This window comes from Papilio xuthus, unplaced genomic scaffold (genome assembly GCF_000836235.2).
Source record: "Papilio xuthus unplaced genomic scaffold, Pxut_1.1 DF825928.1, whole genome shotgun sequence".
NCBI classification, from domain to species: domain Eukaryota; kingdom Metazoa; phylum Arthropoda; class Insecta; order Lepidoptera; family Papilionidae; genus Papilio; species Papilio xuthus.
In genome coordinates, this window is record NW_013532721.1 from 2,516,681 (window position 1) to 2,535,846 (window position 19,166).

General features: G+C 35.0%; 1 protein-coding gene across 1 annotated transcript in view; it reads right to left on the reverse strand.

Annotated features, from left to right (window-relative positions):
* Nucleotides 1-16,378: 16,378 nt before the first annotated feature.
* LOC106125200 (probable tubulin polyglutamylase TTLL2) overlaps nucleotides 16,379-19,166 on the reverse strand; it is a 10,476-nt gene continuing 7,688 nt past the window's right edge. The window contains exons 7-13 of the mRNA XM_013322309.1: nucleotides 19,060-19,166; nucleotides 18,539-18,744; nucleotides 18,049-18,197; nucleotides 17,520-17,661; nucleotides 17,344-17,421; nucleotides 17,003-17,188; nucleotides 16,379-16,586 (exon numbers count right to left, since the gene is read on the reverse strand). Of these exons, the coding sequence (XP_013177763.1) occupies nucleotides 16,389-16,586; nucleotides 17,003-17,188; nucleotides 17,344-17,421; nucleotides 17,520-17,661; nucleotides 18,049-18,197; nucleotides 18,539-18,744; nucleotides 19,060-19,166 (1,066 nt within the window). The 3' untranslated portion in view covers nucleotides 16,379-16,388. The remainder of the gene's footprint in view (nucleotides 16,587-17,002; nucleotides 17,189-17,343; nucleotides 17,422-17,519; nucleotides 17,662-18,048; nucleotides 18,198-18,538; nucleotides 18,745-19,059) is intronic.

The window sequence follows — 19,166 nt, forward strand, 5'->3', positions numbered from 1 at the left end:
AACGGCTTGATTGATAATGTACGTCTACACGTCGCAAGTTCCGATTCGTTATTTATCCGAACTATTTATAATACTAGCACATGCTTAATTTACGTAGTTTGGATGATAACAAAATGTGGTTACCTACTAGGAAAACATTTACTCCACATCTTACGTATTAATTCGTTTGATAATAATAATATGAATCCAAAGATTTTAATTTAAGAATATAGCACGATCGAGTAAGAATCGTAAAGCAATGGTAAGGACACAACCGTTGTTTGTATGAAACTTTTCAATCGTCAGATAAGAGGCTTGGAAACAATTCGCAATATTTATTTACTACCGCGCGCAGAACAAACTTATTCGCTTTGTGGACGACAGACTTTATTTTTAATATACAATTGTCCTTCGCCTTCATTCACATTTTATAGCATTTAATAAGCTTAAATAAACTTTTCTGCAAATGTACTTATTAATTTTGCCACGTAACCAGTTTTGTGGTTTCGTTTACCGAATACCATAGAATCGGTTCTAGCGACCAAAGCATTACGCTTTACAATAATACAATATCGGTGTTTACTATTTATTTTACCAATAATTATTACTAGTCGTTTAAACAGGTTTTGACTTTATGTATCAATGTTATGCTGCAAATGTGGTTGTGACCTAAAATAAGTCTTGGCCCCCGAAAAAGAACGCCAGCGCCATCTTTTTCACACCTTTCAGTAATAGTTTCAAATATAATTAAAGTTAAACTCTTAGTTTGAATTATCGTTAATATTTAAGTTTTTGTTGTAATAAGATTTTCTTTTACGTGTTCGTTTTAAGACAAAGCTTCGCATGCCGTCTACTCAATAATTCAGAAGCTGTAATTGCTTCTTACAAATCTCGGATTATCACGGATAAGCCGAAAGCTGACGAAGACCTTGGCCTTGCCGTAACAAAATTTTATATTTTCATTTTTTAAAGTAACATCATTTTGCGTTCGAAGAAATCGTCAATTTGTTGTAGACAAAATTTATTACTGTGAAATTCCAGTGGCGAAATAAATGTTTTTAATATAGCTGTTGTTTTTTTACGAGAATATGAGGAATGTTATTATATTTTAACATTGTTGAGCAATAGAAACACGCTCTTAGAAACATATATTGTATTGCAAACGATGTGACGTAACTAACACGTGTAGTCTAATTGAAAACAAAGAAAAATTTAAGCTTTTGTCATATTTACAAATTATTTAAAATAAAATTTTACAGTAAAACTCTTAAAAAAGTTAGAAGTTCACCCATTGGCACCCATTTGTTTTCTACACACAAAATACTTATCCTGCACTTTTACGTTATACTTTTGTTTTCTTCTTTGTTGTGTCTTTTAAAAATCGTAAAATCTTGTAGTAGGCACATTTAAAGTCCCGCCACGTACAATGTGAGGATAGTGAAGCAGGAATAAAACCGGAATCAAACACTAATAAAAGTATATTGAGCTGTTTTGTGACACCATTCACATCTTGACCACAGACCGGATGGACGTCCAAACGGCTCTATTCTCACATACACGACCTCCGATCATAAAAACGTATTTCGAATTTGGAAATAAAATATTATTTGTATAATAGATTGTAGAATTATTTTAACAACAACAATTAAAACTTAATTCCGTATACATAAGTTATTTTTTCAGTGTAGGTAGAGTTTACTTGCTAATATTATAAATGCGAAAGTATAAAGGGTTGGATGAATGTTAGTTAGAAGGTATCTTCAACGGCTTAACTGATCTTGATGAAATTTGGGAGAGACGTAGAGCACAGTCTGGAAGAACGCATATGCTACTGTTACAACGCAATTTACATTTGCGAATGATGTTTACACCGTTACTAACTTTATTAAAAATATTTAAAAAATTCATATTAGATGAATACTTTAAATGTTAATAATCTGTGTACTTGTTTGTAACTTACAAGTCACTTTACAATTAACTTTTAAATAATAATGTTTTTAAATACTAAACTCAACTTAAACATTATCCTAGTAAACTTAAATTCCCATAACTCATTTTGTAAGCCTAAAAGCAAAATCCGCTTAACCTGTAAGCCCGAATCTCATTTCCGATAACCGCTACCGTTCATACATTAATGTACTAAGTTCATGTTATTTCGAAATAACGGACTCATTGGTTTCTTCGAAAGATCCAATCCTAGACTTTAAATCGAAAGAACAACTATTATACTATTGATAAATCGTATTCAATACGATTTTGTCTTTAAGATGTCTAAGCTATCATCCTGTTCACACTTATAATGTTCTTAAAGAACGAAATGTTTTAGTCAAAGTATAAACTAGCTTTATATAAACAAGGCCGCGCACTCAATAATTCAAGAGCTGTAATTGCTTCTTCCAAATCTCAGTTAATCTTAAATAAATCCTTATTTTCGCTAAGTAGGGCCGTGACATAATAAAAAACTGTTACTTCGCTTTCCACAAACAAAGGTTGTCAAGATTAATTTTTAAACGAAACTTTCTTATTCTTACCTTTTTTTAGTAAATGTTTTTCATGTTATTCGTTTGTTTTAAGACATAATATTCTCCGTAATATCTTAGCAAATTATTAAATTTTACTTGTATGGACTTTCTTATACATTTATTTATCATATTTTTAATATAGTACATTTCATATCCAAAAAAAATATACAAAACATATTATATTAAAAATAGAACACCACCGGCTGCGGAATCCCATGATTCAAACAACCAGTGGTCAGGGCTGCAGAGACAGGAACCTTGTCACGATGCGTGCGGTTTCTAGAATAACTGCCTTTTGTATCGGGCCCTTAATCCAACTGTTTAGCGAGAGCTTCTTGAGATGTTGGTCGAAGCTCTTCGCTATCAGTCCATTTACCGATTACTTCTATTATTATTATTATAGTAACAATGAAACAATAACTATCCAATCGATTTTGAAGATTAATTTTTAAGTAACGTTTTGTGAACGACGGCCCACATTATTCGCCATATTTTTGACCCTTTTTATATAGAGCTTGATCAATTCTAATTTCAAATGTTAAAAGACTATTCTGCTATGGATGAATATTTACGGTGAGTTTTTGAGACCAAAATATCCGTTTAAACATATTGTTATCTCAGGTTATACCAAAGATAATTTTGATGTCAGAAACCACCCAGAATGACAGATATCAGAAGAAAACCATTGTAACAAATACTGTTTCATGCGATAATATTTAAGGACTCGATATCTTAACTCCATAGCACCTTTATAAAGTATCATTTATAAAGGTATTATCATCGTCCACGTTACATAAAATTAACGAAGACGGAAAGATATTCTTTCACATTAAAAGATTAATTCTAAACTAACTGCGAGGCTCTCGGTTGAGTTGCTATTTGATTCAATCTCAGGTTTAACCTGATAACAAATCTCGACGCACACATCCAAAATAAATTGAATGTCGTCATGAATAGACGTCCAATTAGGTTAATGTGGGTTAAGACCCTCGCGGCCATCTGACGACTAATGGAATAATGAAAATCGATTATTGTGGCTCGTATTCATTTCCACCTGCGAATTGAATGATAACCATTGCAGTTGATACATCGCAATATTCAATAGAGACGAGTCACTAGACATTCTTCAAGTCGAACATAACTTTAGGCAAAAGAATTCTGCCTAAAGTCATGTTGCGTCGTTTGTCGACAAAAAATAATCATTATTATGTAAACTACGGCATAACCACTTCTTTGCTGTTGATGGCGTTAACAAAAACAATTATATTTAAAGGATAATGAAATATATTTCCACAACGTTGCGATTCTTGCGCAATTTCTTGCCTCGCACAGCCGCGTTGTGGAACGGTCTGTCCTCGGTATTTCCAAACCAATACGACTTCAAGAAGCGAGCATACGATTTGCTTAAAGGCCGGCAACGCATCTGCAGTTCCTCTGGTGTTGCAGATGTCCATGGCTGTCGTTGATCACCTCGGTGTTCCCGCCGCACGTTTTCAAAATACTACATCCTTTTAATACCAAAAAGTAATTTTTTAAATTATTTATTAAATATAATTATTATTTCCTGAGTATAATTCGTTAAAGGTACATTATTGTGTTAAGGTATAAATATTTGAATTCACAGGTAATGCTATATTGTGGAACTATTATCTTTCATCATGATATAAAAAAAAATAAAGTTTTTAATAAATTGAATTAACTTTAACGTATCGTTTATAACAAAGAAGTTGAACAATAACATTATAGCTAAATTTGCCGCCAATCCATAAACTGAAAGGATTTTGCCATTAGGTGGTCTGAATTAATGATGAATTCATAAGCCCGACCAAATACTGCGCCGTAAACATGAATATCAAAGTTACTGAATACATTTTTAATTAGTAAAGGCAGTTTATTGAACGAGTTAGCGTTTACATTGTTTATTGTTTGTAATTCATTTACAACATTAAAGTTAAGAATATGTATATTGAAGGAAATTTGAAAGTAGCGCCAGCGATCGAGAAATTGAGGAGCTAAAGGTTAGCGTGGTTTCGACATGGGATGATGATGATATAAGTAAAAAATGATTGAGATTGAATGTGGATGTCTACAAAGGTTGGAGAAGACTAAAGAAAGTATGGACGGATTGTGTGAAAGACGTATATACGTAGGAAGGGGGTAGATTCAGGTATGACGGCGTACATACTGTGCCGAACCTTCTTAGGGATAAGGGCAGGTTGATGTTGAATTCACTTATAACATTGTTATTCAAACTTACCCTTACCAACCCATTCTAGGCTAGCATGGTTGACTATAGTCTAGTCACCCTAACTTAGGGTAGGCTCCGAGCATATCAGAGGGGACATATACTGAGCTGATGATGAAACATAAGCTTCTTCGTCTTGAAAAGTAACTACTGCTTTAATTCAATAATAATCGTTTTTTTTGTAATGAAATTTCTGCTGGATATTTTTGTTTCTGATTGTCATTTGTTTTAGTCAATCAAGGAACTTCGGCGATGAAGTAATATGGTACAAAATTTTATTTAATTCCCTTTGATAAATATTAAACTAGACCATGTGATTGAAATTAAAAAAAGTTGTTCAAGTAAATTGTTTTGCATGCAAGTAAATCACGTTAACAAAGAGAGGGTGACGTCACGGCTAATAAAATTAACCGTAAAACATTTAGCAAGAGATATTACGTACATAACGCATTTTAAATTCCCCACCATCGTAAAACTCAGCAATTGAAACGGTTTAACGTTACGTCGCGTTAAATTTTGAGATACTTACATCGTCATATCCCGAGTCGACATGAAATATGTAGTCTACCTATTAAAGAAATATGGATGAATATTTTTAAAATTATTTAATTACGATATTGCTGTATTAGAGAGGTCAAACATAGACTCTAACAGCATTGGTTCATCTCAAAGGTTATCCGTAATGTATCATCACCTGTATCATTCAATTATCCAGCTTTGCTCATTAATAATGCATAACACGTACAATAGCCAAAATCGATTTTCATACACAAATTGCCTATTAATTCTCGAATAGCTATCGTAATTGTTTTATGTAATTAAGCTAAAGATTACGAAGGGTTTTAAAAATTATTTACTCTATGGAACGGCTTACCGTAGTTTTTTTTATCATTGTTTTTTTTTATAAAAGAAGGGTGCAAACCATCGAGGTTATCAACGAGACTCAAAGAATTCACAAAACCAGAGGAACTGCAAATGCGTTACATTATTTTTAAACAAAACAGAGATTCGAATATTAACAGTGAAACATCTACAATTGCTGATGTCTATGGCTAGCATTCGCGGTGCTATTTCGGCGAATTCAGGCGCTTACTTGTTTACCACCTAATAACATTAAAAAGAAATGTGTTTCGCCTTTGTAAATCGATTAAATAGTCCATTTATACATTTAACACTATTTATTTTTGGCATTAAATAAATAGTAAAAATAAAAAAATATTTCAATGATATGGAAAAAACGTAATTTTAAAGGAGCTCCGACTGACTAAAATAATGCTATAGGCGAATTCAATGAAAAAGGAAAATTTTATTTATTTATACATTTCACTGGTTGATAATGTAATTTTGTCTATGTATTTATTTTGGAGCATTAAAACTACTTACCATGGGTTTTAACTCGAACATCCCCGTTTAAAAGATAATGCTATCTGTTTTTTCAAAGATAAGAGTCAGCTGAAGATATGTCCTAAACAGAGAGTTTAATGACAGAAACCCAAGGTTAAATTTATTTATAAATTAGGTAAGAAAATATTTCTAAAATTTGAAATTCATTTGGAAACAATTGATGTTAGAACGGTCACTAATAACAAATAATGTTGGAGAAAAGCAAAAATTGTTCACTATTTTCCTATTTCCCAATGTAATATTAAATTAATTTATTCCACTCGCAATATTTGACGTGGACGGTCACTGCGTTTTCTATTTTCGCTCGTTAACCAAACATTTGAACATCGAACACTAGATCGATTGTATGAGTTTTTATTGTACATGAAATGGAAAAATAATATTGCTTTTCCATAAAGCTCGGTGTAACTAGCCTTTTTTACGTTAGGTTAAAAACAAATTTTTATTTATTTTAAAACAGCAGGCCTGTTATTTTACATGTGTTTTATATCACTATACTTATATACGTATAGGCATAAAGTTCAAACATTGACACATTAACAATTGTCGATAAAAACCCCAACTACGATGATTATTTTCGAAGTTAATTTTAAACATCGAAATAGACATTATAGTCATATTATGTCTTCCGATGTATTAACCACCTTTTCTTTTCTAAGTTGATTACAGACTTATTGGGCGTATACAAAATATAACAAAACTTACGTTGTGCATCCTTCCACTTCCGCCGGTTCACAGTTCAAACATGTTTAGTTGTGCAATTCAAGTAATTATTAAATTAAAATAAATGTCCATCTCGTGCGATCATAGTAGGGGCTATGTTTTCGGCCATTGTTCGACGTATCCGTTTTAATTTTGGCTGCAAATCACCAAAGTGAGCCGCTGCCGTGGTCCGCACCGCTGCGGGGATGTTTACCCGCGCCAAATAAACCGGCTCAACCAATTCCAGCCATTGTTAGAAATATGGCGATTGTTTGTTACCTCTACAAAGAGTCCGGTACACAGAAAAAACCGATAATCAAGCTCATGTATGTCCTGATAGCTTTTTTATCCTAATGAAATATTGCTCCTAATCAAACTCCACGAATAATTTTAATCTTACTTCTTGTTTATGTTACTAATATTGTAAATGCGAATTTTTAGATGCATAGATTAATAGATGTTTGGAGGTACCTCCGAAACGGCAGAACGGATCTCGCTGAAAGTTGGCATAGATGTAGAACGTTCTGGAACATGACAATTCTATTTAAAAAAAAAACAGCCTTATTCTTGAAATTAGCGATGATTGTTAAAAACATATCTAATAGCTAATGCTTTTAACTTTGCTTTTAATGTTCACGTCATATGTCAAAACTATGTATAATCAAAAGTACAATCTTTCCACACAATTGTTCTGTTCACTTTGTACTCTTTCAAACAAAGATATGAAAACAACTGAAGCTAAACGCGTTATTTCAACTATACATTTCAATTAGGAGTTTACTTTGGTAGCGTAAGTTAAATTCACAAAGCACCGAGGTGTACCGCCCCGGGCGAGCCGCTCGAATGCTTCCAACTTTTAAGTACTACGAAGTAGAAATGTTCTGTGGACGCACTCGATTTATACATATTGTGTTACTAAATAAATATCAAAGAAATTCAAAGGTGTGCAATTTTTCGCATATTATTTTTAATTTAATTATCTCTAGTTTTTATTAAATTTTTCGAGTAGTAAGTTCTTGCCAACCTTCCATGAATTTGAACTTCCGAAAGACTTGTACTAAAAATTACTGACATCTCTTTCAATCTCTTTGATAAGACGGAAAAAAAGACATGTACTTCGGGAGTACAAATTCTGAGTAAGACGAACAATACAAATCAAAACAAGATCATTCTCTACTTCCCGGAGTATTTAATTTTATATTTCATCAAAGGAAAAAATTATAAATAATTTATATTATAATCAAAAATAAATAAACCTTTTTACGTGTCATCAGTGACAGGGAAATGAAAAATCTAACTAAATAACAATTTGTTAGATGTTCAATTAAAATCTTTTCCATAGTTTGCTCAAGAAAGATACCTCAGTTTATTTAACAACCACACAATTAACTGGAATGGTTAATACATACCTTTCTGGTTAATGGAATGGAGCCTAAATAAGCAAAATATTAAATTGAATCCAAACTACAATTGCTGTAAAATACGAAAATGGTTTCATCTAAATGTCCGAGTTTGCCGACTGTGCTGTGGTTCCTACTTGTAATCCTTTTGACAATATGGAGAGCCGGCAAACATAAAACCATAGTAACTCTTACATTGTATTACCAACCATACGAAACTATTTAAGCATCATATAACTTAGTCTTTTTGATTAATCTATAGACCTCATCATCAGCTCACTATAAGTCCCCACTGTGGATCTCGGAGCCTACCCTTAGTAAGGGGTGACTAGGCCACAGTCAACCACTCTGGCCCACGTTGACTTCACATATATCTTTGAATTTCTTCTGAGATATGTGCAGGTTGCATCGCGATGTTTTTCTTCACCGTAAGAACGTCGGATAAATGTATGTATGTAATTCGAAAAACACATTGGTACATGGCGGGATTCGAACCCAGGACCTGCAGATTGAAAGTCGCATGCTTGACCCCTGAACCACCGACGCTCAATCAATAGACAATATGTTTTAATTAAAAAAAAATTAACTATGAGAATAAAAATGGGATTTAATAATAGTACATTGATTACCACTAAAATTATCTAGTAGTTTAAATCTAAATATCTGTTTAAATTAAATTAATAAAATCTCGCTATTCGGCAAGGGGTTGCAAATGCAAGAAAGTTACGAATTTCATCACAAAGGACAAAGGAATCTCACCTGGGGCCATTTGTTCAACGTACGTATTTGTTCGCGCCTAATTAAACACGAAACAATGGTGGCTGGAGCCGGCTGCCGGTGATAGGGTTATGAGACGATGTTTATGTCGGTAACTAATCTAAGCAAACGTTCTCCGTCATCCGTTCCTCGACCCGCGTTATTCTCGTCTTCAACTTTCATTCTGTACACGTTTGAGTATCCTGCACTTCGTCAAGTATCTGAATATTTAATACCTTACAAACTATACTACTGTTCCTTTTATAAAAAAATAATATTTATAAAATTTGAATGAGAAAATTATACATTTCCAATAGAAATTTTGACTTCTATTTCAGATTTCATTGAGCTTTCCAAAACACCACTCTAACGTTCCACATTAACCAATTAACATTAGCGAGTCCATTCCAGCAATGAGAGGATTGGGCAAACAGTTGCGTTTCCGATGGTATTTATCTAATAACGGTAAACATTTCGCAATCAGAGTCAATATTCGCAACAGAGCTGAATACACTGGTCATTATAATAAATGTATAATGATTTTGTTGTATGATGAGGGCTGAAGAATAATTTTATAATTAACTAGCTGTCGCCCGCAACTCCGTCCGCCTGGATATATAAAAAAACTTAATTAGTGTAGCCCACCCTTCCATCCATCCACATTACATCCTTCGCATTTATAATATTAGTAAGTTAAATAAAAAGCAGTTCTTCAACGGAATAATTCGAGAAAAAAATTAATAAATAGTATCCTATGTCCGTCTCCTGGCTCTAAGCTACCTCGTCACCAATTTTCAATCATATCGATAAAGCGGTTCTTGAGTTATAAATAGTGTAACTAACACGACTTTCTTTATATAGATATTATCCATTCTGTTATTAAGGGCCAGTTTCTCAATGTCTTCGTTGCTCTTTCACCTGTAATTTAAACATTACCAATTAATATTGTATTGCATTGTCTAAACATGTTTATAATTTGGATGTGACACGCCAACGACATTGTGAAAATACTATACCGTTCACTTGTCTTTATCATCAAATCTTTCGAAAATGCGTAAATTCTCCTTTAATCATTTGCCGAGTAATTTTAAAACAACTGAACAAAGAGTGCGCAAAATATAATATTCTATTAACAAAAAAGCGCTTTGTCATAACTCACTAATAAGAGAGGCGCGTCACGCGGCCTGGCAGGTGGTCTAAATAAATACGGGAATGCTCTATCGCAGAGTAAGATAATAAATTCAAGAGGCAATCAACGCAACGGGGGCGGGTAAAAATATTAATAGCCGAGAAGTAATTACATATTCATGAGGTCTAGCGGTGCCGCGGCCGCCAGCTCGAGCCAACGGGGTATAATCTAAATCCACTTGGATTGGGAGAGGCTTCCCGCGACCGCGAACTTTTAACGTTTTTTAAACGAAAAAACTAATTACTTTTAATTTGGTCGCTTTAATTAATTGTTTCATGGCAGCTCTAGACCAAGTTAGTTTCAATAAACGAGGAGTCGCTTGCATATGCGCTACATTTAATTCAATTCTGGTAATGAACTTAATTTCAGGTTTATACATTTATTTCTCAAAAATATATATTTGTCATGGTACGCATTTATAACTAAATTCAACTAACTACGCAAAAAGTAAAACTGAAGGCATTCATTTGCGAAGTCGTCAATCAATCGTTAATCCAACGACGCAATATCCATAAAATGAATCACGCAAGCCGCTGGTCGACTGGCCGGCCTGGTCGACTAGACTGGGCGGTCTCGGCCCGTGCGTAATAGGCAGAGCGGAGGCACGACAATGCCGCAATCCGACTACCAATCTGCATAATGGATTGCTCGGCCGAACGCGTCCTACGGTCGCTCATTCAATTGTCGCGGCGGCCGATGTGTGCCGATGTGTCGCCCCGGTTATTACGGAATACGGAATTAATAATTTTACGGCTGCACCGACCACCGATCGTCGATCGCCTAGCCTTTTTAAACTTGATCACGCTTTTATGCAAGACATAAATCTACCTTGTACAAATTGTTCCCCAATTCATATTCATGAAGGAAGGATTCTTTAGGAACATAAGATTTTTTAAACACCTGCTCCTATTGTTATTTTACATTTGTAGCAAAAAAGCGGCGGCAACTTATTCATAAAAGAGTAATTGTCGCTGGAACACTTAAACACTGCAAAGAATACCTCTTGTATTATGAAAAATGTCCGTTCTATTAAATAATTTAAGTATTTGACTTTGAAATAACAATTCTCACAACCTGAACCACTCATAATTGCATAGGAATGATGAACGACTGGCCACGTCATTTCCATCTAATTTTGATAGCAGGCCTGTGGGTCGAGTGTATTCATTTCTGAATTCGACCATTAGAGCCGTATTGCATATGCGACCTCGTCAATGTACGAGTGTGTAGTTTGGAATTCAAATGTTAATATAGAGTTAGGTGACAGTGTATACATGAGCAGGGGACACCCCTCTGGGGAATTCTTTGCATATGTTCATCTATTTTGTTAAATTGTTTGTCAGAAATTGATATAACTCGATTGCAAATAGTTGATTGAATATCCCCCAATGCATATAAAGAAGAATAAATAAATATTATTAAAATACTAGTTGTAGCGCGCTATTCCGTCCGTACGATATAAAAAACCTTAATAAGTAGCCTGTGTTCTTCTAAACTATGTTCTACACGTGTGCCAAATTTTATCAAAAAACGTTGAACCGTCTCGGAGATAACTTCAAACAAAAATCTATCCATCCATCTAAACTTTCGCATTTATATAAGTAAGATAGTAAGATTAGTAAGAAGTAGGATATGAACAGTAGGAAACACATAGTCAAAATTTGAATAAGGCAACTCTAGTAGCGATTGGATAAACTAATTGGTAATATTTTGACGTGCGGCTTTTCGCAAATAGCATAAGTGGCCCAGACACGAAGCTGTAGTGTGCATAGCCGAAGCTACGATAAGACCTGTTATCCGCGCTCTAAAATTTCCATTTAGCTCGAGCCGTTAAAGAGTAAAGGGAGGGCTAGGTTGTGCCGCGTCTATATTGTTTCTGTATCGGCCGGCGCGGCTCATGCTAGCTGTTTCAAGCCACTTCATGTATTTCAATTAATGCACTCACATTGTACAGCTAACTGAAAATTCTAATACCAAAAGTTTCTATAATAATTTTTGGAATATTCTATTTTTCTTGTAAATCTTAATCGTCTATAAGAAAGCAGCGCAAGGTTTAATACATTACATAGTGTGAATTATGCTATATCAGGACTAAATATCCCGTCTGTCCTGAGACAACCTGAAGACAGGGCGGTGCGCAGGTAGCTAGTCGACGCATTTGTAAAGGCATATCAGGACGGGCACGACCTTCAGTAATGAAGTATACGAAGAAGAAGAAGTTCGATAATTTGCAGCATTCATGTCCCCGATGTGCGTCTTCAAAAATTTTAACCAAGAATTTTTTAATACCTAATGAAAATGTATATTTTCTTAAAAATTTCTTCTGTCTCGATAAATATTGAAACTTCAAATAAGTCTCTTAATATGCAGGTAAAACATAATACTAAGTAAGTTATATCCAAACCATAACGACTCCCTAAACCGAATATGTCTTGGCGGGCGCCGAGATTTATCGGGCGCATATTGCACGCGCTGCTCGGGGAAGCGAGCCCATATTCGGGAATATGATTTTAAATAGGCACTAACTTTGATGGATGACAACCTGAATGTTACTTTATTTTGTTTACAAATCAAAAAGTTATTATTGATGGAATTTACAAATGCAAAATAATACTACTTCCTCTAACATTGATGTTAGAGAAAAGCTCTTCTGTTATGGATCTTTATGAAATTTTAAGAGTAAACTAATATGGAGAAATGAGAAAAAGAAGATGGATTTAAAGAGTGAAAATATATTCTTAACAATTTTTAAAGCTGTTCCAATCGTCCAATAATATTGTACTTGGTTTCCATTTTCACATCAATAGCGCAGAACATGGAACGAAAATATAAAAAGGTTTAAACGTTTATCGAAACTGATGCCATTAGCAGTTTCAGTTAGTCGTACAATGTGAGTGCGTTAATTGAAATACATGAAGTGGCCTGAAACAGCTCGCATGAGCCGATACAAAACACAATGGACGCGGCACAATGGCGTCCTCGCTCTGCTTTTTAACGACACGAGCCAAATAGAAAATTTTGAGCGCGGATACAATTCCAATGGACCTCACTTTGCCGGTACCCACGTAATCGATGCAGGGACACTGTTAACTAAAATTACTTATCGCTTATCGACAAAAGTTTGTATTGACATGAGATAGTAATTAAAATTGTTTGCCCTTTTTTTAAATTTAGTCATTTGTAGACAACTTTAATTTCTCAATACGTCATTCATAAATACGTTAAAAATCGATTTAGCTAAATTCTACAATTTGATCTAGACGGATGTTTCCCGTTAGGCCGAACGGCCTGCATATCAATCACCCCAAAAGAAAAATTAGAAACACCCAACTGGATTACCGGTAGTCTTGTGAGATAATTATAAACAGTAACTCGATAACTTTGCTTGGCTAAGTTTTGCCAATTTTAATTTCTATTAAGTTGATACGCTGCAAAGCTTATTCACATTAGTATGACGTATTATATAGGCAGTAAACGAGTTATTTTAATCACTGTGTGATACGAAGTAGATGTATCAATAGCCTTTTAAACGATGACACAGTTTTCTCAATTCCTATCACGTTCCTTAGATCGGTTACATTTGAAGGAGAATTAAAACGTTCATAAAAATACCTTAGATAAGCATGAACGATTCGAGTGATTGGATTCGGTCGTTAAATGACTATATTCAATATTGAGAGGAATTATTGTAGCGCAATTCGGATGGACATGAGAGCTAAAATTTCCATTTGACTAGACGGTAAAGACCGGTGAGTGGAGCATTGTTCCATCGCCATTGTATTTTTCTATTACCTCGCAGCGGTCCACGAGTTATGTCAGTACACGTATCTCAATTACTGTGCACATTCCCTACGATATAGGTCAGCCAATGTAAAAATATTACGCTTTTAAAAACTAGATAAAATTAGTTGCAATATGAAAAAGTTTACGCTTTATATGATATATGTACCTTTGTAAGTAAACGTTCCTTTTTACAGATACTAGAATGATTATTTTGTAGATTTGTATTAATATTAAATATAATATGAACTACGAAAATTATGGATTTGAAAGCTAACTTTTTTTTATATCATAAGGTTGCAAACGAGCGAGCGATTCCACTTTACGTCTGTCTTCCGTGTAGTCGTGGTATTTTACCGGGCGAGCCGGGCCAATTCGTGCGAAGATGTTAAAGCGGGCTCTACCACTGTTAAACTACGACTAAGTAACAAATTCTGACAAAGTTGTTATATTTTCCCGTATTTCATTTTAAATTCATTCGATTCATCGATACAGTTAAAATGAGGAAATACAATTTAAATTAAGTTATATTTAATAAAAAAAATCTTATCGTTTATATATAGATGTAAATAAAACAAACCAGAGTAAGTTAACCAGCCCAACATAATCATTTGGCTGTCAGCTCGGAATTCGAAGCATTCCCTCTGTGGCTGCATTACTCTGTGATTTCTCTGTTTGTTTAACTTCGTGTTATGCTGTGGCTTGAACCGCTTTGTTCAGTTCATTGAATTTAGTTTTTACTTGATACTTAGTGCATACAATGCTTATTCAAGTCTGATGACTTTAGAACGGAAAAATTAATTAACAAAGTTGATGTTTTTAAGTGCGTTGGTATTGTTATCTATATATCTTATGGCATCTCAGGTCCGACAAGATTATGTTACAGGGGTTTATAACTGAATGGGCATTCTTTTACAAATTTAAACACATTTCGGTGTAAAATATTATCCTTCACTCCTGTTGAATAGTAAATATTTAGTATTATAGTAAATTTAACAACATTCAGATTTGTAACACAATAGTCCTAACAGATGCTAACGAGTCCAACATATCATTTGGCTGGCACTAGACGAGGTGAGGGGGAAAAGGGGTATTGCAGAGCGGCGCTCTGTGGTGGGCTAACGACGTGACGGCTCTGTTTGTGGAGCCGCGGTCGCCGCATCCGACCCATTACACGACCCACTACCTCGCCAAATTTATTTAGCCCATTATGGAGCGTAAAGACCACACAGTTTGGGAAATGATTTCTAATTGTTACCCTCTACAAACGAACTATGTAAAATTTAAAAATATCACACAACCAGGGTTTATTGCAATGTTATGTCCAGATTGTTAAAATAGTATTGAACCCGATAAGCATGGTACTTATTGTCAAAGTTATCTTTTTGTATTTTAGCACCACTTTTATTTGTTTCATAGATTTCTTACGCGGTATTGAATAGGAAAATGGAAGTATGGAAGCAAAAATAAAAGATATATTAAAGAAATAAGATGAATTACAACTCTCTTAGTTTAAAGCTTTATCGATGTAATGATTACAGCTTTCAAGTCTTATGTTAGAATAATGATATGTATGGATGGAGATAGGGAGCTAGGTGACCGGCTACATGCATTTAATAACGTTGGCGACCCCCCACCCTTCCCCGCAGCGTGCAAGCGGAAATCCACAAGACTTATGGCTTTAATAACAACCCCTTAACCTCGTCTTGGCTTTCCTTAATCCCTAAATCTCGAGTGTCTAGATTTACTCAACAGATTTATATATCTATTTAATAATTTTACAAAAGGTTTTAAACGGAGTATATGTTATTTAATTTTGTTATTACAGTTAAAGTAAAAAGATTATAAGATTTGAATTTAATTACGAACAAGCAAATGCAATGTGCAAACGTAGAGACTATAAACTTTATTATGGATGCAGCTATGATTGCCATAATTTTTATTGTTATGTGCCAACCTAAAGGAAGGAAGGAAAGGATCATCTTTAAATAAGATAAATTAAAAAAAATCAGTTTCATTTGAAATGTTGCCAGTGCTAACAAAAATGCGCAAAAACATAATTTGAGTTGTAATAACAAACACGTGTGTAATGTTAGAATGATATTTAATTCGTTACGCAATTAAGCCCTCGACCTTTAACAGGTAACACTACACGTACAAAGTGAAAATTACGTTACGGTTTGAAAACAGCATAATCATATATTTTCGAACCTTCCAAAGATATACGAATACAAAGCATAACTTTTGAAGGGTAGTTTTAGATCATCTTCAAGTGCCTCTCCGACTTTCAAAGGTTGGGAGTCACCATTTGACAAATTAACACATTTAATTTTTAAAATGAAACTAAAATTAATCTCTTAAAAATGTATTACTTTTTTATCTTACAATTAGTAATTTCACGTTTGAACACATTAGAAGGGAGGAAGCCAGACTTCGAAATGCGATCCGTAGCCGAGCTTCTTGCGTAGCGAAGCTTCAAAGGCAGAGTCACGCGCAGCGTCCCGGGGCGCCCGCATATCTCGTCCACTCTCTTTGACGACCTCTCGCGCTGCTCGTAGCAACTTTGATACATGCGCCACACTTTCTCTCGCCTCCTCCACTGATAGTTGCTACAATAAACAACAATATAGGTTATGGTATTAATATTACATAATACTTAACTGTGTTATATACCTTGGTTCATTGATCATTTTGTTCCGTGAAGAAGCGATCTCGGAAATATGTGTGTGTGTGTGTGTATTGAAGTCTGACGAACGAAAGCAAACTGGTCCCGAATTCGTAGAGGGATACTTATCGCGCTTGTTGCATCCAACAAGATTTTTTTTTAGATAAATTACTCCTAGTTTAGGGTAAAATGTAAGATTGTATCAATGAATATGTCTTCGAAAGAAGTGAATTGAGATATGACCGAAAATAGATAAACATGAAAGAGTAAGACTACCTACTGAATTAATCCTACGCAGGAAAACGATCAGGGAGATGATGACTAATTCTAAGTTTAGCATGTAGTAGTTAGTACTCTCACTAGTTCATCCTGCGGCAGGGTGTGCGGGTATATCCTAATCCAGTGACCGAGGCGAGCGGGCGCGCGGTGCCAGCGCACGCCGTTGCCCCAAGTGCTCGCGTCGAGCGCGCGTCGCCGGCTCGCCGCCGTCGCGTACCCGCCGCGCCATGTCTCCTCACAGTCGCCGCCGCCTACGCTGGATGACGACTGAAAGAAACAAATGAATATGCTATGAATAGGAGGAATATAAGGCCTTAGCAATATTACCTTTTTGTACATTTCAAAAAAGAGTAAATCTCAATAATTTACTTTATTTCTTATACGGAAAGTAAAAATAAGAAACCTGTAAGTATGATAAATACCTGTGACTTCGGTATTTCAGGGCTTGTTTCGATTAAAGAGTTATTTAACCGTCCCGTATGACCGTTTTTATTCAAATCCTGAAATAAAAAATATGCGTAATGCTTTATACAGTGCTATGCCGAAATGTGCTTGTTATAATCGCATTTTTACTATTAATTAATCTTGAAATATTTACCGTGAACTTATCAGCTGTGGGATGCTGTAAAGTGATACAATGTATGGGCATCGCGCGGCGGCGACGAAACCGCGCACCGCGTCGCATGCTCGTGGCTACGCGCGGAGCACGGGGCGCGCCGCTCTCGTCTTCTGAACTGCAACTGAACATTACCGGGAAATTACACTGCTATATTTTTATCGCAGTTTTTAACGAATAAGAGAGAAATAACGTTATGTTCTTATACAATTTGTTCGGCAGAGGAAACAGAAGTGAACAATTATCAAGTTTGTAATACAGAAGGGTTGGTGGACAGATTTTCTATTCTAGTACATATGATGTTTCAATAGAAATCTTCTATGTTGCTCCTAATACTGTTCATCTATGTTATTATGTTCATCAAAAATCTTTCGAGTATCAGTAGGTACTGATTGTTGCACCACAAAAGTTCGACATTATCGAGTCCAAGGTTTGTTTTAACTCTGCTCATCAATGACCGTAACTAGTTCCTTTCTGGATCTTTAACACTTCTAGCATGTTTGTCATATACCTATTGACTATTGTGGGTGGTCCCTGCAGCAGGGATAAACCCGTATGCCGCATGGGCATGCCGAGCAGGTCGAACAACTCGTGCAGCATGGGCTGTTTCACTGTCACATCCGCCTCGCAGTCCGCGGCCAGTGCTGGTGATAGGTTCACCTATAAACATTGCTTATACTTAATACAAGACATTCAATAGTCTAAATTTTACATTTCATCCGTAAAATCTACAGCTATAACAATAGAAATTATAATATATCAAAAATTTATAATGTTTTCCATACGAAATGCCTTTATAAACAAACTCTTATTTTTAAAGAGAATACAAGGAATAAACGCAATGGACACGTTTACACATTCTTAAAACCAATTCTCGTATTCTTATATTATATTCTTAAAACCGAACTATAAGACGAATGACTAACCGTTGCTAACATCAAGATACTTCATTATAAACAAGCAAAAGTTAATCTAAAAACAGCCTCAACCAAACTTATCACCTCAATTAGCCAGGGCTTCATTGACTCGTCTAGCAGTACATCAAAGCCGTAGAACTCGAAGCAGTTTCTCGCTGGTGGTGTGCCGGCCGCCTGTGCCAGCAACGTGAGCGTCACCAGTGCTCGCACGCGCTGCCATACCAGCCACTCCACCGCGCCCCAGCGACCCACCAGCGCTCGACGGACTTGCTTCAATGTCCACTTGCAACCTGGTCAGATTTATAATGTAAAATTATAAAAAGATACAAAAAAAAAGACTTTTAGCTCAAATTTAAGTTCGATAAGAACGATTACAAAGTATAAAGAGCGGTTAATGTTACCTATTGTTTTCTAATTTAAACTTTCTAAATAAATTTGATTCAAGTTTTTCAGTGTAGCATATTTTTACATTCTTTTGCCATATGTTATGGCACTTACCATCTTATTGTACCAAATTTATAATTGTTATTATTACGTGCGAATAAAATACAAAGTTTAAAACAATATAATTGTGGTAATGAGACAACTATAGTTTTCATACGAACCACTGCCAATCCTATCCTTGCACTCAGCATATCGCGGTCCAGTTTTGTTTAAAGATGAATTAGTTAGATGTCTGTACGGATTATGTATATCCGATAATGTATACTTG